This window comes from Oncorhynchus clarkii, chromosome 15, assembly GCF_045791955.1.
Source record: "Oncorhynchus clarkii lewisi isolate Uvic-CL-2024 chromosome 15, UVic_Ocla_1.0, whole genome shotgun sequence".
NCBI lineage: Eukaryota > Metazoa > Chordata > Actinopteri > Salmoniformes > Salmonidae > Oncorhynchus > Oncorhynchus clarkii.
Genome location: NC_092161.1, coordinates 10,247,751 through 10,270,940, shown reverse-complemented (window position 1 = coordinate 10,270,940; position 23,190 = coordinate 10,247,751). Strand labels below are relative to the sequence as shown.

The following is a 23,190-nucleotide window of genomic DNA, read 5'->3' as shown; positions in this document are numbered from 1 at the left end:
CACAGACACCCCTAGAAACAACAATCACTGACTGCAACAGGTCACATCAATGTCACACAGACACCCCTAGAAACAAGACTGAGACACTGTGTGACATGGAGGCGTCATCAACTCTCTGCCTTCGACTCGAAGTTAAACTTCATTCCAAAATAAACGTTTTGGATACAGAGAACAGCGAAGGAGTGAGAGAATAAAATTAGAGGAATCTCACTTTGCGACCACCAGTGTCTGCTATGAATAAATCCTAAAGGCTCGGCATTGCGGGCGGCGAGAGAGAGAGAGAGAGAGAGAGATAGAAAACATTGGTGCATCTTTTACCTCAGAAGCCTGGAGAGGCCAGTCAGACTGCAGATAAAAATACCTCACCTCCTCATCACCATGCAGACTGTGTAAGAGCTGATCTGAGGTCCAAACCTGACACCATTACCCCCCCCCCCCCCCCCACACACCTCCTCATCACCATGCAGACTGTAAGAGCTGATCTGAGGTCCAAACCTGACACCATTACCCCCCCCATCACCATGCAGACTGTGTAAGAGCTGATCTGAGGTCCAAACCTGACACCATTACCCCCCCCCCCCCCCCCATCATCTCCATGCAGACTGTGTAAGAGCTTATCTGAGGTCCAAACCTGACACCATTACTCCCCCACCTCCTCATCACCATGCAGACTGTGTAAGAGCTGATCTGAGGTCCAAACCTGACACCATTACACCCCCAGCATGCAGACTGTGTAATAGCTGATCTCCTACTCCTCCAGGATGGCTCCCTCCTGTCATCTTCTGCCTTCCAACTCCCTCTTTCTCCTACTCCTACTCCCATACACTTCCTACTCCCATACACTTCCTACTCCTTGAACTCCCACAGCCACTACACTGCTCCCATCCTTCTGGAAAGGGGGCAATTCATTTTGCAGCTTTTGAGAACAAAATTAAGTCTACAGTTTTAGATTGTATTAGAAATATCAAAAACAGCTAATTTTCACAACGCCCTGAGAAAGTTCTGGCAACGTCCTGAGAAAGTTCTCTCCCATTTCATACCGACTGAACACAACCGAGAAGTCACCCAGTGCATCGCGACAGAAGTCACCCAGTGCATCGCGACAGAAGTCTTCGATTATGTATGTGTGGAAAGCACAGACTTCTCAACCAAACAGCTCGATTTGTACTTCAAACACACGGATGATTGACAAGTAAAAGATGGTCATTTGAGTGTTTGAGAAAGTACTGTCAGAAAAGGAGCTTCTGTGTTTTAATTTATTATAGAAGGAGAAGTCTTTGTTTGACCCTTCACTCGATACTATACGAGAATTAGGCTCTTCATGCAGGCAGCTCCGTTTTTTATATTTGTTTTCCACTGGTATATTGACCAATCACATCAGATCTTTTCACATCAGATATTTTTTCAGAGCTGATCCGATTGGTAAAAAGATAAATTAGTGGGGGGAAAAAAAGATCAGAATTGGGCTGCCTATGTGAATAAAGATGGTGGCTGGGCACCTAGCGGTTAAGAGCTTTGGGCCAGGAACCAAAAAAAGGTTGCTGGTTTGAATCCCTGAGCAGACGAGGTGAAAAAAGCTGTCGATGTGCCCTTGAGAAAGGCACTAAACCCTAATTGCTCCTGTATGTCACTCTGGATAAAAGCATCTGCTAAATGAAAGACCAACGGCTGAACACAGCGGGTGGCCACCGTGTGTTAGTGATCACCTGCTCAACATGTAGAATTGTTGGGAAATTAACTGAAACTGGACAGCCAATGTTCTGTGGTCAGAGGCGATAAAGTAGAACAACCCGTTCATTTTAAAGTACACTGGACCGTTGGTTGCTCTGGTGTTTTCTCTAAAACACTGGAAGCAAATAGAAGAAAAATAAATATTACCACAGACTCTGAATATAGTTTTTATTTATAATTTATACAAAAACTTCAACTGTATCCAAAATGTGCAATAAATCACAATCGTTTATTTTTCAAAAGAAAAAGACAATGTAAACTGAAGTTGTTTTTCCTTCTAAAAAAAGGACTTACTAGTAGCTACTAATGATTTTTCCACTGACTAAAACTGTTTACAAATTGCAAAAATCTACTTTGTTCTCCCAAGGTGATAAAAGTCATTGTGTGTACATACTTCAAAATGGCGACGTTCTCTTTCCCCATAGTTTAATACAAGAAAGGCAATATCATATTCATGAAGTAACACAAAATGTGTAGAACACACAAAAAGGAAAAACATTTTTTTTCCAATTGTACCAAAGATGTCCATGATAGGAGCGAGGATAAACAAGATGGGGATAAAAACAGGTATTTACCAAATCATTGTAAACAATCACCTTCATTTGCAGAGATGCGCAACAAACAAACAATATAAAATGGGTGAAGCTTGTTCGCCAACTGCTAAACAACTTATGAATTTAAAAAACGCTTCAGCAGTTTGAATAAGCATCAACCTCTAAAACTCACACATAAGAAGGCAATGACTCAGTGATAATGAACAAAACAAGTCACGGGCTACTGAAGTATCATAGCAGAGAAACACCCATAAAGTCTCAGTGAGTGTTTAGCCAATTGGGGACCTGTTTGCCTAGCTCTGCCACACAATAAATCAAAGGTTCGTATAGACAGTGGTAAGTCAAAATCAAGGACTTTTAAGTACTTTTTCAAGCACTAATATTTATTTTCAAGGGCCATCAATTTGTAATAGTTCCTTTTATGCAATTGCTTCTAGTCACCACCAGATGGCAGTAGAACACCACAACCTGATGGAAAAAAACAACTTACTATTTCATCACTAACTTACAAATTCTACTCAACAATACATTATTTCTCTACTTATCAATTACATACATGAACAGTAAGTCAGTACTGATGGTGTAATTTGAGTAGTGATGAGCAGAGTTTTGGGCAATGCCTAAAGGTGAACACATTTCACATTACTACACAATTCCAGCTTTATGACTATTGTGTTTTTAAATTGGGCATTTGGGAATCTATTACTTAATAGCTACGCAAAAGCATCTTGTTTACTGAATGGCAGCTCTAGGAGTCGCGGGTCGGGAGAAGGTTGGGTGGGCTGTGTGAGGGGAAGCGGCACCTGATTGGCCACCGGAACGACAGGAGCACGGCGGCTGCTTAATAAAGCTGAATTTCGCTGGCGATGCGTGAACGAGGCGGCTGGTGAAAACAAAAAGCTCTGGAAGTTGTTGCAGAGAAAAAAGGTCACGATGTAGAACTGGCGCCGGTGCAGGATGCAGCGTTGTCTTCCGCTCTTCGTGTGGCTCTTCAGGGCCGATTCACACATGCTCGCCACGACAAAGTCTGACGCATTTTTTTGCACCTTACACGGTATGGGTTGACTGGGTCCAGTGATGTAGTGGTAAATTTTTTTTAAAGGTAGGTAAACTACACTGATCAAAAATATAAAACCAGACATGTGACGTGTTGGTCTCGTATTTCATGAGCTGAAATGTTCCATACGCACAAAAGGCAGGATTTCATCTACATTTGCCCAGCGTTTTAGCTATCGATGTGACGTTTGGTGACACATAATCAGTTCTGCACCAGCCTGGCTGAGTGGCTGGTGTGGTCACCTGGCAACTAGAGCGCCAAACATGAGGAAACAACACTGTAGTCTGCCTGGTAATTAATATGCAAGACCAATACATTTCAAAATATATTTTTTTCTTAAACATATTTGATCAAGTACTTCTCATGTACCAACTGGAGAAATTGTCTGATTTTCAAGGTATTCCAGTACTTGAATTTCAGAGTGCCAAATTCAATTACTTGAAGCACCTCAAGCACTTTGTCCGGACCCTGAATAAAATGTTGAAAAAAATACAACTAAGCGTACATTCGTCAAACAATTAAACATTTTCATTTCACATTTGTTTTCTTCAATTCAATGTTCCACATTCTAGTCATCGTTGTTCCTTGATAACCTAGCAACAGTCTTAGATATGAAACTGCTGTCTTACCCTTTGTATCCCATAGACATAATAACAAAAGTCAGTTCATTTCATTAACAGGTACCCCACCTGTGTGTGCTCAGGAAAAATCATACGTTGGACTGTGTGTTGTGACTCTTTTTAATGCCGTCATTCCAGGGACAATATTAGTAAGGGGAAACAATGGACATTTACCGGTGAGGAACCGTGCCCAAAAACCTGGCTTCATCTTCAAGCAAGTGGAGTTTAACTTGCTAAAACATGCATACAGCCATTCCCTTGGTATAACCTCTCTCACACACACAGCCATTCCCTTGGTATAACCTCTCACACACACAGCCATTCCCTTGGTACAACCTCTCACTCACACACAGCCATTCCCTTGGTATAACCTCTCACTCACACAGCCATTCCCTTGGTATAACCTCTCACACACACACAGCCATTCCCTTGGTATAACCTCTCACACACACAGCCATTCCCTTGATATAACCTCTCACACACACAGCCATGTCCCTTGGTATAACCTCTCACACACAGCCATTCCCCTTGGTATAACCTCTCACACACAGCCATTCCCTTGGTATAACCTCTCACACACACAGCCATTCCCTTGGTATAACCTCTCTCACACACACAGCCATTCCCTTGGTATAACCTCTCACACACAGCCATTCCCTTGGTATAACCTCTCACACACAGCCATTCCCTTGGTATAACCTCTCTCACACAGCCATTCCCTTGGTATAACCTCTCTCACACAGCCATTCCCTTGGTATAACCTCTCTCACACAGCCATGTCCCTTGGTATAACCTCTCACACACACACAGCCATGTCCCTTGGTATAAACTCTCACACACACACAGCCATGTCCCTTGGTATAACCTCTCACACACACACAGCCATTCCCCTTGGTATAACCTCTCACACACAGCCATGTCCCTTGGTATAACCTCTCACACACACAGCCATGTCCCTTGGTATAACCTCTCACACACAGCCATGTCCCTGGTGTAACCTGCAGGTAACAAACACCCTACTAGTCCACAAAATGACAGAGTTTAATGTCACAAGTCACAGGAAATAAAACAAAGTCCTTGCACACAGAACACCCAGCTGGTGATGGTGAGATAACTGAGTAGAACAATCCTTCTTCACCAGACTGACAACATTACCTACATCCTTCATTGATATAACTGAGTAGAACAATCCTTCTACACCAGACTGACAACATTACCATACAGCCTTCATCCCTATACATTTCAAAACAATAAAACGCCAACAAATCTTTATGCAACACTTTTGAAACACGCCCGACAACGTCTGATCTCATCTACCCTCTGCGATCCGGGTGTCATGGTAACCACCTTAGATACCAACAGATCTTCACTACCCCGGCCTAGACTATACATATCTACCAGCCTAACAAAGTAGTCGGAGATCCTTTTAACATGTGTGTAAACCTATGATTCCTTGTCAAAGTATCTGTTTAGAAAGCACTTGCATAGCATACAGTGTATTCCTCTGTCCCTTTTGTTCTGATACAAAACAGTAGGTTAACATTGACAGTAAGCATGACAGTGGATCCATTTTAAAAGTGTCAAACTGGAAAACTGCCATGAAGTCGACAGTATGACAGCGTGACATCACTCATGCAAGTCATTGGGCAAACTTCCCACAAAAGCCTCAATCTCCACGGAGCAGGACATTACTGCACTGGGAGGGAATTCTGTCACGTACATCTCCCCTCCCACTCTCCTTGCAACCTCCCAAATATCCCCCCCCCCCCCCCCCCCCCCAATGCCTCGACCTAAGCAGCCCCATTTTTGAGGATCCCTTTCACAAGGTTTCCTTAAAATGTGTTTAGTGATAAATGTTACTCTAGAAATGAAAATGAGACTTTGCCCTTTTTACAGTCGATACTCCCGTCCGGTGTACTGAGTAGGCCCAGGTCTCTACAGTGTCTGGCCGTTCAAACACCCTTCATGCACACAGCGCTAAGCATACTGTACATGGCACTTAAAAATCGGTCCTAGGGCAGCTTTTTCTGACACTCCTAATACAAGAAGCAGTTAAATGTTTATCTTCAGGTTAATTACTTACTGATATTTTCCTTTAAAAAGCGATGATATTGATGCATGCTTATTAAGTTGAAGTACATGGCGACATAGAAACGATCCTGTATCTTTCCTAATAGTACCATTATAGTGGGAGAGAGAAAGTTGTCTACATGCACCTACATACAGCTTACACTTCTTATTAGCAGTTGTCATTGACCAACTTGATGGATGACAAATAAGGTTGAATTAACTCTGTTTTAAGAACTCAGAAATTAAGAGGATAAAATTGTTTATGCAAAAAAAAATTATAGTAATTGTTTGTCAAAAGATAAGCCCCACTGTGTTTAGAGTTGTTGGGAGATCTTTCAAAAATAAATAGCCAAATGAAGAATACATTTTTTTTTTAAATCTGACTGGATATGCATTTCATTATGGTTTCATTAAAAGCTGGCTTGGGTTTGACATCTTAAAAGGCTGCAGTGAATTAAATGAAATGTATATTTTAAATCTGTACATTTCAGTCAGAAGGCAAAACACATTGACGTTATTCAGAAGGCTGAGCTTGCCATTCTAGCGTTTACAGTTTACTACAGCAAGTGGGGAGAGAAATATTGATCTTTCGATCTCACTGCTGATAAATGTTGTTAGCTGTAACTTAGTCACGCTGCACACTTCCTGACAGATTCTATGATATGTCACTCTGGAGGCGTGGCCACAATGACTTAACCATAACTGGGAAACGGAGATGCTATGATACGTCTCTCTGGAGGCTTGGCGACAATCCTTTAACTGAGAAACGGAGGACTGGACACTAACAAAAATAACCAAAGGGCAATCTGAAATGACAGCCTATGTAGTGCACTACTTTAAGCTAGTGCTCTGGGCAAAAGTAGTGCACTACATACATAATAGGGTTCAATTTCAGACATCCCTGGACACAAACAAAGAGCCAATGGAACCCAATCGATCGTCTCCAAACTACGGATGTCTGTAAACCTTTGTTGAGTCTCTTAAACTGAACCCAAAAGTGCAAGTTGCTAACGTTGTCTGTCCCATCTCACGTCTGTGTCAACCGAGTCAGTAGTGCTTCTCCTGCAGGTAATCTTTCATCTTGTTGGGCAAAGGCAGGTTCTGAATTAGGTCAATCCTGGTATACTGTCTAATCACAAACCGACACAGGTACTGCAGAGAGCGCACGTGCATAAACCGAGACACGGGATTGGTCAGCCTGACGGGGTAGGTGGCGGACCCTGGTAAGCGAGATCTAGAATAACAGAAGGCTCCGTTCTCAGAGTCTTTGACGGAGAATTCTATCAGGTCCACCATGGACGTGTGTCCCTCCACGTCGGGCTGCTCGTAGAAGCTGAAGCGTCCGTTGGAGTGTTCGATGCGGGTGTGGAGGGTCTTGGTCTGGGAGCGGAAACTAAGGCTGAGGAGGTACCTGTCGTCCGAACTGTCTCTGACCAGAAACGAGCCGTCAGGCAGGTTGACCAGCTTCTCCTCAGCCTCCCAGCGTGTGATAGGTCCCCAGTACCAGCCCTGCCTGGCTAGCTTCTTCAGCTCCTCAGTCAGGCTGGTTACTACCATTGGTCCACTGCTCCGGACTGAGTCATACAGCCGACTCACCCCTGGGGCAGAGTCGAGGTCAAAGTTCAGGTGTTGCCTCACCCGGGCCGCCACGTGGCCATCTGCCCCGCTGAACCTGGAGTAAGTCCTGGAGATGTTGTTGCTGGGTAACGCGGGCAGGAGCGGGGAGCGCTGGGGAGGAGCGGGGTGTTGTTGAGCGTTGACCCTGTCCCTGAAGCTATGGAGCATCACACCGTTAGAGCCGATGAAGAGGCCGTTCACCGACTGTGACTCCACGAAGAGGTCCGCTGGAAGGTTCCGGTTCAGACTCACCAGATCCTGGTCCTCCTGACTCTGGTGGTCGACGCGGAGGGAGCTACTGTCCGCCTCCGTCACCACCTCCATAGGCAGCGACCTGTCCAGGCAGAAGGAGTGGGGGACAGAGTGGGACCCCTCTGGGTACATCCCCTCCCCTAAAGGCATGGTGTACTGGATGTAGTCCTGTGGCGTGAGGCCCAGGACTACAGGCACGTGTTTGTCACTGTTCAGGTCTCCGTTCTGCGGCTCCTGGAAGATGTTCTCCATCTGAAAGTCATGGTGGCGGAACTCCTTCCGCACGCCATTCAGGTCTGGGCTGGGGGAATGGACCATGGCTTTAACCTTCACCTCCATTTTGATGCAGGCCTCATCTGAAGCGACAGGCCGCATGGGCCAGGGAGACGGGCTGTAATGGTGGCTACGGAGCGACGCTGATCGTAACGGACGCTGGGCCTTGACCTCGTTGAAGCTGATTGGGACCGAGGAGGAGGAGAAGGTGTCATCATCGTCAGCCGACCCCATGGCTAATGAGCCACCTTTGACTTTGGCCTTCTGCTTGACCGACAGCCTCCTCTTCAGAGAACCCATCAGGCTCTCGCTCTTAGACCGGCCCTTGTTGTGTCCCGCCTTCTCCTCTCCCACATCACCAATTCCCAGGTTGCAGCCCGCAAGATCTTTAGTGTAGCAGCCCCCGAAGAGCGATTCCTCCTTGGAGAAGTCGGCCGCTAGCGAGGGCTGCTGGAGCATGACAAAGTCCCCCCCTCCTTCCTCCTTGACCTTGATGTTGAGGGACTTGCGGATGGTGTTAAGGCTGATTTTCTTCATTCTGAACGGCCCTCCTTGGCAGGGGCGGCTACTCTCCTCCTGGAGTCCTGAAGACGGTGCTGCTATCCACAGAGTCCTCCCATCAGGCTGGAGACAGCTGGTCATACACACTGCAGAGCGCTCATCCCCTTAAGAGAAAACACAAATAAAAATCACTACAGTCCCACTTAATTTTTTTCCTTCATAATACAGTAATTTAGGTGTTTCCTCATACCAAATAATGTGTTTCTATAATTATTGGGTGGGCCTACAGTTCCTCTACCGACATTATATTGGTAATTAATACCCTCGTTCAATGCAGATAATTCTGGTACAACACAGGCACGCCTCTACAGACGTTTGACACACCCTGATGTTTACTGATAGCTTACCCTTGTATTATCTGTGCACAGTGTACAAAGTGATTACTCACCATTGCATGACTAGAATTGGTGACTCAGTTGGACTAACGTTCCATCAGCTTCCCCTTGCTCTAGAAATAAATAAAAAATGTGATCATGTTGAATCTGATAGCAATATCGTGGAGATTTAAAAAAAAAAAAAAATAGACCTACATTTGTTTGTAGGTACAACTATGAATGTCACCAACCACAGTGACATTGCTGAATAATTTTCTGAAGATGTTTCTGCTATCGTTCACCTGGGGTCTTTACATGTCTCTTTTACAGTGTTCATCATGCTATTGTTGGCTAAATATTATTTACACACTGTTTCAAAATGAAATGTTGTTGTTAGATAGCCAGCTAAAATATGAACAGAATGAATGCCCATAAGTAGGTATCGGTAGATAGGTAGCTTAGGCCCTTGTCATTGCTTAAATTTTTTTTTTTTAAAGTCAGCTAGTTTATTGACTACGTTTCTAACCTCAAAAGGTCATGTTTTGACATCACATACAGTAGTTGCCAACCAAACAACCACACCTGAAATCATAGGTAGCTAACTACACTGAACAAAAATATAAACGCAACATGTGAAGTGCTCGTCCCATGTCTCATGAGCTGAAATAAAAGATCCCAGAAATGTCCCATATGCACAAAAAGCTTATTTCCCTCAAATGTTGTGCACATCTTTGTTTACATTTCTGTTAGTGAGCATTTGTCCTTTGCCAAGATAATCCATCCACCTGACTGACAGGTGTGGCATATCAAGACTGATTAAACAGCATGATCATTACATGGTGCCCCTTGTGCTGGGGTCAAGCCAAGGCATCTCTAAATTATGCAGCGTGCAATTGGCATGCTGACTGCAGGAATGTCCAACAGAGCTGTTTCCAGAGAATTGAATGTTAATTTCTTTACCATCAACTGCCTCCAACTTAATTTGAGAGAATTTGGCAGCATGTCCAACCGGCCTCACAACCACGTGTATTATCGTGTGGGTGAGCAGTTTGCTGATGTCAAAGTTGTGAACAGAGTGCCCCATGGTGGTGTTGGGGTTATGGTATGGGCAGGCATAGATTTAAGGTGTCTGATCAACAGAGGCATATTTGTATTCCCAGTCATGTGAAATCCATAGACTAGGGGCTAATGCATTTATTTTAATTGACTGATTTCCTCATAAGCACTAAGTCAGTAAAATATTTGAAATTGTTTCATTTTTGTTCAGTTTACTTGCATTGCTATTAAATAATTGGCCGTGGTGTTAAACGGCATGGTCTTGTCTGTGCCAGCTGCCAAATTAACCATGTTAGCTAATAGCTAGTTAGCCATCTGGGCCTACTACGGTCTTTAGTTCTGCTAGCCATCTAGCTAACTAGCCATGTTTACATTGTTAAATCGTTCAGAGAACTGTAACATGATGAATCATAGCTAGGTATGCTAAAAACCGACGTCAGTTTCACATTGACAGCTGAATATCAATGTAGTAAACGGCAAGTTAACAAAATGTTAATATCGTGGCAACACGTAATACTGCATTTAGCGGTCTGGTCAACCAAGTTAGCTCACCTAGCCAAATAACCTTACTATAGCTAGCTAACTTGGCTGCCTAGCTACATTCATTAGCTATGTGTTTATGAAACAATCTGTAATAATGTATATTTGGGTACTTACTTCGTTAGATGAACATCTGCATACGTGGTAATGTACACTTGAATTGGGTTTTTTCCCGAAATCTGAAAATGGAGCTAACGTTAGCTATTTTAGGCCGGAACCGAGCTGAGCTAACTTGCTAGCTACTTAGTTTAGCCAGTCGGCTAGCTTAGCAGTCAAACACATTTCGTGGAAGCAACAATCTCGCTAGCTATAAAAAATAAAACAAAAGTGTGTTGCAAAGGTTCCCCGTTTAACTTTGGCTATTTATGTTGTATTGTAGTACTTCAACAACTATCTATCTATCTATTTATTTAAATACTTTCTGTCGCCCTCTTCTTCTCTCCTTCTGGTGCCTGTTGAATTGTGGGAGAGAGCAAGCTGATAAATACAGCGAATCACATCCAGCCTCCAGGCTGCTGATGTATGAACCCATTTCTAAAATTCCTTCAAGACATAGCTGGAGAATGGGTCACAGAATGGTGTGTGTGTAATACAAATAATGTTATTCTATTGGCCTACACTTGCCCCAGACCAATGAATACAGAACACAAACACACACATACTGGGGAAAAGAAAGCAATGAACATGTCAAATAGGATTATTTTTTTTATTGTTGACTGTTTGGTTCTATTACCTGTTGCGCTCACCATACCATTCTGTTTGGCTCTCAGAATTCACATCATACACCCATTCAAATGCCAAGCCCTGAAGGATGTTACCTTTATTTTAACTAGGCAAGTCAGTTAAGAACAAATTCTTATTTTCAATGACAGCCTAGGAACAGTGGGTTAACTGCCTGTTCAGGGGCAGAACAACAGATTTGTTCCTTGTCAGCTCAAGGATTGCAACCTTTTGGTTACTAGTCCAATGCTCTAACCACTAGACTACCCTACTTACAACTAGTAATAATATTTTCCATGCCAATAATATGAGTCCATTTTCTGTCACCCACAAAACAGACTATTTCCCAAAGCAGTGTTACTTAGAAAATTATGCAATTAAGCGAATCCTAATTTGTATTCCGAAACATATCATATTGGGCTGTCCAATTTTTCCAAACTGTTTTTCTGAGTTACCTTATATCAGAGCTACCAGCTCAAACTTGATCTAATTAGTGGACTAATTAGTGTCAGTTTTGTTTTAAAGTGGCTCTAATTGTGTTTACTGCTGCTGGCCTAATTTGGGCCATACACTGTTGGTCATTATTATATTTTGTCTGCGCTGTTAAACTGTCAAGCTCATACAAGGCATACCATGGCAGACTTGCTTAGAGGTGCAGACAGGCCCTATGCAAACACAGTAATTACTGAACCCTATTAGGGCTGATCAAGATCCCTAAACTTGATATGGGCAGAGAGGGAGGTGGTGGTGGTGGTCATGTGTTTGTGTGTTATGTGTGTGTGCGTGTGTGCGTGTGTGTGTGTGTGTGTGTGTGTGTGTGTGTGTGTGTGTGTGTGTGTGTGTGCGTGTGTGGTTGTGTGTGTGTGTGTGTGTGTGTGTGTGTGTGTGTGTGTGTGTGTGTGTTTGCGTGCGTGCGTGTTTGCGTGTGTGTGTGTGTGTGTGTGTGTTTGCTTGCGTGTGTGTGTTGGGTAGGACAGGGAGAGTTTATGCGGTTTCATAGGGCACAAGCACCACGGACACCGCCAGCAGCAAACCGGAGTGCCATGGTTTGACACGTCTAATTAGACCTGACAAACAAAGTGTTTCTCTAGTGATGGGCTATTTACTCCCTGGCAGAATGAGTAAACATGTTGCTATTAGCAAAAAAGTGGTGTTACATTTATTTGAGCGAAATCAAGCAGTTTTTGTAAATGTATATTATAACTGGGTTAAAATGTATTATTTTGTATCAAATGAATTCTGAAGATTTCAATAGACTATCATAATTTGATGAGAGATTAAATATTAACAGGATTATTGGCTGAATAGCACTGCCACGTACAAGGTAAATGGGATTTAGGGAGCATTTATGTCTATGATAAGATCATAGACATATTGAATGTATTTATAAGTACAGGAAGCTAAAAAGAAAATGTAAAATCAGAACAACAACTAGGGAAACCTGTCTTTTAATGAGATACCTCTACACAAGGGGCACATTCTTCTTCCTTTGTCTCCTCTTAATTCCAAATGAAAGCTGCATCAGCCATAAATTATTTGCTCAATAGGTCTGCGGCATCCTTCAACTTGACTCAGATCTATAGACTTGACTGCTCTGCCGAGGGGGTTTTGTCGGGGGTCCCAAGGTGCCCATCCTCATATCCTCAACACTTGCAGCGGAGCGGAAGACGTCTACAGCAGGCATGTCAAGCAGAGACGGCGCCGCTGGGACCACTTGGGTTTTTTGTTTCAGGAATTACTAAGGAATAACACGGGGCATGTGCGACTCTGCACCATGCCAGTGCCCGCCCTCATGCCGCATGCTCCCTCTCTCAATGCAGGCAGCTAGGGACCTGTATTGGATGGATCATGTTTACCTTTGCAGGCCTACTACTAGGTTTTGTTCTATAGTAGCTTTTATGTTTTTTTTCCAGTCGGCGAGAGCAGTTCTGCTGGTTATTTAGAATTCAGCGGTCGACCATGTGCTAAATCAGTCCTTCAAGTCGCCCCAGCTCTCCTACGGGAGAGGTTGTAAGAGGTCTTGGAGGATTGGGCATTAATTACATTTACAACAGTTGTATCCACACTGAATGTAATGAGTCAGCTATAGTAAGACATGAGATGAATGAAAATACTGTATGTTCTGTGAAGGAAAAGGGGGAAAGAAGATATCATCCATGTTTGCTTAAAAGGATCGATGGGTTCCCCGCGGGACGGTTGAGCTAACGTAGGCTAATGTGATTAGCATGAGGTTGTAAGTAGTAGCAAGAACATTTCCCAGTACAAAGACATATCCGATATTGGCAGAGAGCTTAAATTCTTGTTCATCTAAATGCACTGTCCAATTTACAGTAGCTATTACAGTGAAAGAATACCATGTTATTGTTTGAGGAGAAAGCACAGTTATGTATTAATAAACCAATTAGGCACATTTGGGCAGTCTGGACACAATATTTTGAAAAGAAATGCAATGTTTCATTGGTTCCTACATAAATTTCACATTTCCACAAACTTAAAAAAAATATGCATATCCTTGCTTCAGGTGTTGAGCTAGGCAGTTAGATTTGGGTATGAACATAAGCGTTTTTTTTTATGTGTTTTTTTGGTGGGAAATGCCTTCTCAAACATGTGAACTTTCATGTGCCTTAATTAATAACAAACGTGTTTGCCATCTGTGAATATGAATAAACTCGTTTAATTACAAGCCTAGTTGATTTAGCCAAAGGAAAAATCAGCAACCTTCCTGATAGCCATGATTGGCTAAGATAATGAGTGGGCTGGACATCCCGAGAGATGAGTTTGGATTGGTCTGCCATATATCATCCTTCTGTCTATTTGAGCTGCTCTGTATGTCTAGGTAATCCTATCTAACTCTGCTATTTAAAAATATGTATTGTGTATTAAAAGTGCAAAAGTGTTGCTCTCCACTTTCTGGAGGACTGAGTTTTGAAATCAGTGGAATTAGAGTATGATAGCTAAGGAGGTGGAGAAAACACCTGTCTCCGGATTACATATTCAAACTACGGGAAACCATGGCATCCGACAGCAGACGCATCCAACCATTAATTATGTATACAGGTAAGATAGTCTAGCTAGCTACATTTTCAGATATTACACGTTTCTAACTTTGACAGAAAGAGCCATTTGCTTGGCTAGCTATAGCCGAATGTTAGCTAGCATTGAACCTGGTTGGTTAGCTACCTACAGATTCATGCAGGGTAGTAACATCGTGAGTTATGATTATAGTTAATTATTTACCTAGCTAGCTAACGTTATGTGTAAGACCTTCTTATTCGTATCTCAGAGCCATTTGCTTAGCTTGTTATAGCCGAATGCTAGCTAGCATTGAACCTGGTTGGTTAGCTACCTACAGATTCATGCAGGGTAGTAACATCGTGAGTTATGATTATAGTTAATTATTTACCTAGCTAGCTAACGTTATGTGTATGACCTTCTTATTCGTATCTCAGAGCCATTTGCTTAGCTTGTTATAGCCTAATGTTAGCTAGCTAACATTGAACCTGGTTGGTTAGCTACCTGCAGATTCATGCAGGGTAGTAACGTCATGAGTTGGGATTATGGTTCATTGAATAACAGCAGGATAACTGATAAATGAATTTCCGAACGCTCATCACCCGTTGAATATGGCATGCGTCAGAAAACGTATCCGCAATAAAGCATAATAAAATTGTTGCCAGCAGCACAGTTACAGTCACCAACACTATATGAAAATATGAAAATACTATATGAAAATAGCCTAACCATCACTGCTAGGGCGAGTTAAATGATCAGAGAGGGGTGTTCTCTCATTGTCTGTCTGGAAGTAGCTAGCAAGCTAGCAAATGTTAGCCAGTTAGCTTGGGTGCTTGACTGCCGTTGTAAGGTCAGAAAGTACAGCTCAACCCTACTCATCGGCCAGAGCTTCCTGTGTGCGGTCTGAACGCTCCGAGAAGGACACATTTTGAATTTAAGAATGGACAATCTGACAGCACAGTTGCAGTCACCAACGCTCTGGATAACTTAACAGCCAACCAGCTCTGCTAGGGCGAGTAATGTTCAGTGAGCTGTTCTCTCATTTGTGTCTGGAAGTAGCTAGCAAGTTAGCTTGGGTGCTTGACTTCTGTTGTTAGTACAGACTGCTCGGATCAACTCTTAAAGAGATGGGTGGGGCTAAAGCTTAAGAGGGTGTGAACAATGCTGAATGGGTGGGGCTAAAGCTTAAGAGGGTGTGAACCATGCTGAATGGGTGTAGACAAAGAAGGGCTCTCCAATAGTAGCACCAAAAGACTCAAAGGCCATTTTCCCAAAAGTTAGTTTACAAGCTTATCAACTTTCAAAGCAAAAATTACTTTCCCATTGTTCCTCCACTGTAAGTTTACAATTTTGTAGCTCTGAGTCTCCACTTTATCCAATGTAAAAAAAACACAATTTCAAATTTTGCTACATAAGGCCAATTTGAGCTGGTTGGTCACATACAGTGCCTTGCGAAAGTATTCGGCCCCCTTGAACTTTGCGACCTTTTGCCACATTTCAGGCTTCAAACATAAAGATATAAAACTGTATTTTTTTGTGAAGAATCAACAACAAGTGGGACACAATCATGAAGTGGAACGACATTTATTTGATATTTCAAACTTTTTTAATAAATCAAAAACTGAAAAATTGGGCGTGCAAAATTATTCAGCCCCCTTAAGTTAATACTTTGTAGCGCCACCTTTTGCTGCGATTACAGCTGTAAGTCGCTTGGGGTATGTCTCTATCAGTTTTGCACATCGAGAGACTGACATTTTTCCCATTCCTCCTTGCAAAACAGCTCGAGCTTCGTGAGGTTGGATGGAGAGCATTTGTGAACAGCAGTTTTCAGTTCTTTCCACAGATTCTCGATTGGATTCAGGTCTGGACTTTGACTTGGCCATTCTAACACCTGGATATGTTTATTTTTGAACCATTCCATTGTAGATTTTGCTTTATGTTTTTGATCATTGTCTTGTTGGAAGACAAATCTCTGTCCCAGTCTCAGGTCTTTTGCAGACTCCATCAGGTTTTCTTCCAGAATGGTCCTGTATTTGGCTCCATCCATCTTCCCATCAATTTTAACCATCTTCCCTGTCCCTGCTGAAGAAAAGCAGGCCCAAACCATGATGCTGCCACCACCATGTTTGACAGTGGGGATGGTGTGTTCAGCTGTGTTGCTTTTACGCCAAACATAATGTTTTGCATTGTTGCCAAAAAGTTCAATTTTGGTTTCATCTGACCAGAGCACCTTCTTCCACGTTTGGTGTGTCTCCCAGGTGGCTTGTGGCAAACGTTAAACGATACTTTTTATGGATATCTTTAAGAAATGGCTTTCTTCTTGCCACTCTTCCATAAAGGCCAGATTTGTGCAATATACTTGTTGTCCTATGGACAGAGTCTCCCACCTCAGCTGTAGATCTCTGCAGTTCATCCAGAGTGATCATGGGCCTCTTGGCTGAATCTCTGATCAGTCTTCTCCTTGTATGAGCTGAAAGTTTAGAGGGACAGCCAGGTCTTGGTAGATTTGCAGTGGTCTGATACTCCTTCCATTTCAATATTATCGCTTGCACAGTGCTCCTTGGGATGTTTAAAGCTTGGGAAATCTTGTTGTATCCAAATCCGGCTTTAAACTTCTTCACAACAGTATCTCGGACCTGCCTGGTGTGTTCCTTGTTCTTCATGATGCTCTCTGCGCTTTTAACGGACCTCTGAGACTATCACAGTGCAGGTGCATTTATACGGAGACTTGATTACACACAGGTGGATTGTATTTATCATCATTTGTCATTTAGGTCAACATTGGATCATTCAGAGATCCTCACTGAACTTCAGGAGAGAGTTTGCTGCACTGAAAGTAAAGGGGCTGAATAATTTTGCACGCCCAATTTTTCAGTTTTTGATTTGTTAAAAAAGTTTGAAATATCCAATAAATGTCGTTCCACTTCATGATTGTGTCCCACTTGTTGTTGATTCTTCACAAAAAAATACAGTTTTATATCTTTATGTTTGAAGCCTGAAATGTGGCAAAAGATTGCAAAGTTCAAGGGGGCCGAATACTTTCGCAAGGCACTGTATATCATTCACAAGTTACTGTATGTATGTATGTATGTATGTATGTATGTATGTGTAACAATTGTCGTCCTCCTCTTCTGAGGAGTAGGAAGGATCGGACCAATATGCAGCGTCGTAAGTGTCCATGTTAATTTATTAGAACTGAACACTCAAAGCAAAATAACAAAGCAAATGAAAGAATCGAAACAGTACTGTCGGGTGAAACAACACACTAAACAGAAAATAATCACCCACAACTCAAAATGGGAAAACAGGCTACCTAAGTATGGTTCTAAGACAGGCTACCTAAGTATGGTTCTCCATCAGAGACAGCGATTGCCAGCTGCCTCTGATTGGGAACCATACCAGGCCAAACACATGGAGATAGAAAACATAGAACACACAACATAGAATGCCCACCCCAACTCACGCCCTGACCAAACTACAATAGAGACATAAAAAAGGAACCAAGGTCAGGACGTGTCAGTACCCCCCCCAAAAAAGGTGCGGACTCCGGCGGCAAAACCTAAACCCAATAGGGGAGGGTCTGGGTGGGCATCTGTCCGCGGTGGCGGCTCTGGCACGGGACGTGGACCCCACTCCACCATAGTCTTGGCCCACTTAAGTGGCGCCTTCAGAGCGGCGACCCTTGATGCCGACCTCGGATTGGGGACCCTTGCAGCGGGCTCCGAATAGACGGGAGACTCCGGCAGCGCCGGACAGGTGGGAGACTCCGGCAGCGCCGGAGTGAAGGGCGGATCCGGCGGCTGGCTGGCTGGCAGGCAGGCAGGCAGGCAGGCAGGCAGGCAGGCAGGCAGGCAGGCAGGCAGGCAGGCAGGCAGGCAGGCAGGCAGGCAGGCAGGCAGGCAGGCAGGCAGGCAGGCAGGCAGGCAGGCAGGCAGGCAGGCAGGCAGGCAGGCAGGCAGGCAGGCAGGCAGGCAGGCAGGCAGGCAGGCAGGCAGGCAGGCAGGCAGGCAGGCAGGCAGGCAGGCAGGCAGGCAGGCAGGCAGGCAGGCAGGCAGGCAGGCAGGCAGGCAGGCAGGCAGGCAGGCAGGCAGGCAGGCAGGCAGGCAGGCAGGCAGGCAGGCAGGCAGGCAGGCAGGCAGGCAGGCAGGCAGGCAGGCAGGCAGGCAGGCAGGCAGGCAGGCAGGCAGGCAGGCAGGCAGGCAGGCAGGCAGGCAGGCAGGCAGGCAGGCAGGCAGGCAGGCAGGCAGGCAGGCAGGCAGGCAGGCAGGCAGGCAGGCAGGCAGGCAGGCAGGCAGGCAGGCAGGCAGGCAGGCAGGCAGGCAGGCAGGCAGGCAGGCAGGCAGGCGTGTATGTATCCATCCCCAAGGGTACGTGAACAGCTGTATCAACAAGACAATGTTGTAACCACCAACAAGTCAACATGAGTTGACAATAGCTGGAGATTGCAACTCACACACTGCTTTTAACACTGCGTGAGCAAATGTTTGCAGTTGTGTAAGTGTGATTTTAACCTGGTGAGCATTCAAAGCACAGAATCCTAGCTAACTCAACAGCATCACATGACTACTCAAACAATGTATACACGTGTACTCAATGATAGAGCCTACACATCAATAGCAGGTCAGCCCAGTGATACATGTAATCACAAAACAAACGTGTTTACCTTTTCATCACATCGACTTCACACCTATGAAATTGATGGTGAGGGCTTCAGATAATACCGACACAAGACGGGACGATGAGTTTAACATCAAAGGGTTACCACGACAATGAGGCCTGTATATGACATCACATAACGGCTTTCTATTCCGCAACAAAGCCTCCTTCACTCACGCCGCCAAACTTACCCTAGTAAAACTGACTATCCTACCGATCCTCGACTTCGGCGACGTCATCTACAAAATTGCTTCCAACACTCTACTCAGCAAACTGGATGCAGTTTATCACAGTGCCATCCGTTTTGTCACCAAAGCACCTTATACCACCCACCACTGCAACTTGTATGCTCTAGTCGGCTGGCCCTCGCTACATATTCGTCGCCAGACCCACTGGCTCCAGGTCATCTACAAGTCCATGCTAGGTAAAGCTCCGCCTTATCTCAGTTCACTGGTTACGATGGCAACACCCATCCGTAGCACGCGCTCCAGCAGGTGTATCTCACTGATCATCCCTAAAGCCAACACCTCATTTGGCCGCCTTTCGTTCCAGTTCTCTGCTGCCTGTGACTGGAACGAATTGCAAAAATCGCTGAAGTTGGAGACTTTTATCTCCCTCACCAACTTCAAACATCTGCTATCCGAGCAGCTAACCGATCGCTGCAGCTGTACATAGTCTATTGGTAAATAGCCCACCCATTTTCACCTACCTCATCCCCATACTGTTTTTATTTATTTATTTTTATTTTTCTGCTCTTTTGCACACCAATATCTACCTGTACATAACCATCTGATCATTTATCACTCCAGTGTTAATCTGCATAATTGTAATTATTTGCCTACCTTCTCATGCCTTTTGCACACAATGTATATATAGACTCCCCTTTTTTCTACTGTGTTATTGACTTGTTAATTGTTTACTCCATGTGTAACTCTGTGTTGTCTGTTCACACTGCTATGCCTTATCTTGGCCAGGTCGCAGTTGCAAATGAGAACTTGTTCTCAACTAGCCTACCTGGTTAAATAAAGGTGAAATAAAAAATATATAAAAAATAAAATAACCGTAGGCTGGTGTTCTGGAGCTTTACTATGTGCAGGGATAATGTTCGTTTTTGGTGTAAAATAAATGTGAAGGAAATCAACCTACAATTGATCATGTGAACAGTGCACCTAAGTCAGACAGACAACCATGGGAAAACTGAACAAATAAATCATTGCGCTTGTCTCAAGGTTGGCATCCGCTCAGAGCCAAATGCGAAGGATTGAACATCAGGCTTGGGGGGGGAATGAGTCGGCAGACTTTTGACAAAAAGAAGGGTGATTACAACAACGATGAGGCTCAGCGAGAGACAAGGGCAGATGACTCACTACAGCACTGTTCTCATTTATTTGAAGTGAAGCTTTGCTCCCTGCACACTACTGACACGAATGACTGATCCAACAGACACACTGACTGGCTGCTAAACAGGGGAACGGGAGTAAGGCGAAACATTTAACAGACCAGCCTCGGTCATCAAAGACCACACACAGTCTGACTTTTCAGCAAGGTATTTTACATCCAGATAAAGAGGAACCCCCCCTCTCTCTCTCTTCTGGGTGAAGAATCTCCCTCAGAACAACACCACTCTAATGCCCTTAGAATTCCATCAGAGCTGACGTTGTGTTCTTGTTGGACATCCGTTTATGGAAACGTGTTGCTGTTCTCTCAACATGCCCAGACTCTATGCTCTCAACATGCCCAGCCTCTATGTCCTCAACATGCCCAGCCTCTATGCCCTCAACATGCCCAGTCTCTATGCTCAGCCTCTATGCTCTCAACATGCCCCGCCTCTTTGCCCTCAACATGCCCCGCCTCTATGCCCTCAACATGCCCAGCCTCTATGCCCTCAACATGCCCAGCCTCTATGCCCTCAACATGCCCAGCCTCTATGCCCTCAACATGTCTCTTTCAACATATATATGTTTTTACCTTTATTTATTTAGGCAAGTCAGTTAAAATAACAAATTCGTATTTACAATGACGGCCTAGGAACAGTGGGTTAACTGCCTTGTTCAGGGACAGAACAACAGATCTTTACCTTGTCAGCTCAGGGATTCGATCTATCAACCTTTACGGTTACTGGCCCAACACACTAACCACTATGTTATCTGCCACCCCAAAATATTGAGAGGGACTGAAGAGACTAATTGTTGAGAGTGTCTAGGTTTCCAGGAGGAACCACAGGTGAATTGGATTGTAAGGACAGTTTTGCTCAACAGAAAAATCAGAGAGGAGGCTTGGAAAACAAAACTGGAGACGCTTCAGCCAAGTCAAAAACAGGAAGTAGGATCTTCGGCGTGGGAAGAAAATAAACATTACATCAAAACACAAATTCACTTGCAAAAGTACGCAACACCCTGCAGGTTTCTCAAGTACTGTGTGATTATCTTATTTTTCATGTTAAATTATCATCTTGTTAAGGTTTTTAATTATAAGCCTCCTGATTGATCAAATATCTGCATCCTCTCTGAAGTAGTTGGATTATTACAGACCACAGGAGGCTGCTGGGGGAACCTTACCGTTTCTGTACATTACCACTTGCTTACAAGCCGGTAACCAACAATGCAGTTCAAAAGTATAGAAAATATTTACTAAATAAACTAAAGTTTAAAAAAATCCAATTAAAAAGTAACACAAGAAAATGACATAACAATAACAGGGCTATATACAGGGGTTACCGGTACCGAGTCAATGTGCGGGGGTACAGGTAAGTCGAGATAATTTGTTTATGTATGTAGGGTAAAGTAACTATGCATAGATAATAAACTGCGAGTAGCAGCAGTGTAAAAACAAAGGCAGGGGGGGGGGGGGGTCAATGTAAATTGTCCGGGTGGCATTTGATTAATTGTTCAGCATTCTTATGGCTTGCAGGTAGAAGCTGTTAAGGAGTCTTTAGGATCTAGACCTGACGCTCCGGTACTGATGCCATGCGGTATCAGAGAGAACAGTCTGACTTGGGTGACTGGAGTCTGACCATTTTTGGGGCCTTCCTCTGACACCACCTAGTATATAGGTCCTAATAAATGGTCAGAATGGAACGGCATCAAACATATTGAAATCATGTGTTTGATGTATTTGACACCATTCCACTAATGCTGCTCCAGCCATTAGCGCGAGCCCATTCTCCCCAATTAAAACGCCGCCAATCTCCTGTGGTACAGACAGAGTGGCTATGAAAACAAATGAGGCCTACACGTTTTTAGAAAGGCTGTACACATCCACTCCGATTCTTTGGCAAACTAATGTTTTTTGATATCAGATGAATTGAATGACAAGATCATTTGGGTGCTCTCAAAACTTAACTCGATCTGTCATGTATTAATAAGGTTCCCTGATTTTTGAAATACTTCTATAAATATTGACCATCCCTGGTCAGAGGACTCTCTTTACATTTCTAAACGATATGACCCCCATTAAGATGCCATTAATGGAATGGACAGTTCCATTTTGATCTGGTGTGAGACCTGTGTAGAAATGCTGCTCATCCAACATTTACCAGAAAGGATGAGATAAGGACAGCTCTCTTTTTTACATTTATGAAATAATGACCAATTCCTAACCCAATGCATGTAAGACATAATTCATAATTGAACGGACCTGATTGCCAGCATTAGACTGAAGTGTGAATTCAACCTACAATGACAGTTTTGCTATTTGAATGAATCAATACAGCGTTTTTGCTGCGTATGCAAACACTACATCAGCTTGGTCATCGGCTTGGTCATGGAAAATGTGTTCACACACTGACAAGTTATGTGATCCCTTCAATCATTCCAGACTGGATATTTATAATTGAGCTTGACTTGAGAAGCACAGGATAGCTGTTCAGACTTACCTTAGGCTAACCTTTCTTGATAGCTGGTTGGATTTCCAAGATTCAAAGAGGACATTCAGAGGAACCTGAATTAAGAGCTTCTGTACTGTTATAAACAAGTGAAAACCAATGCAGTTCGGTCCTTGGCCTTAAATCAGAGTTAACAGACTGAAAAATATAATAAGGTTTACTTATCATGTTTAGGGAAGATCCAGATGCAGACAGTGTCGAGGTTACACAAGTTTATTACTAGAACAGGGGACAGGCAAAATGCAAGGTCAAGGGCGGGCAGAGGTCAGTAATC

General features: G+C 43.8%; 1 protein-coding gene across 1 annotated transcript; it reads right to left on the bottom strand.

The window, feature by feature from the left end:
- Positions 1-1,885: 1,885 nt before the first annotated feature.
- LOC139366898 (suppressor of cytokine signaling 6-like) lies at positions 1,886-11,109 on the bottom strand. The gene is made up of 3 exons (XM_071104642.1): positions 10,763-11,109; positions 9,124-9,183; positions 1,886-8,839 (listed from the first exon to the last, which is right to left on the bottom strand). Exon 3 carries the CDS (start codon positions 8,814-8,816, stop codon positions 7,080-7,082), a length of 1,737 nt encoding a protein of 578 aa, XP_070960743.1. The 5' UTR covers positions 8,817-8,839; positions 9,124-9,183; positions 10,763-11,109; the 3' UTR covers positions 1,886-7,079.
- Between the last annotated feature and the right edge of the window lie 12,081 nt (positions 11,110-23,190).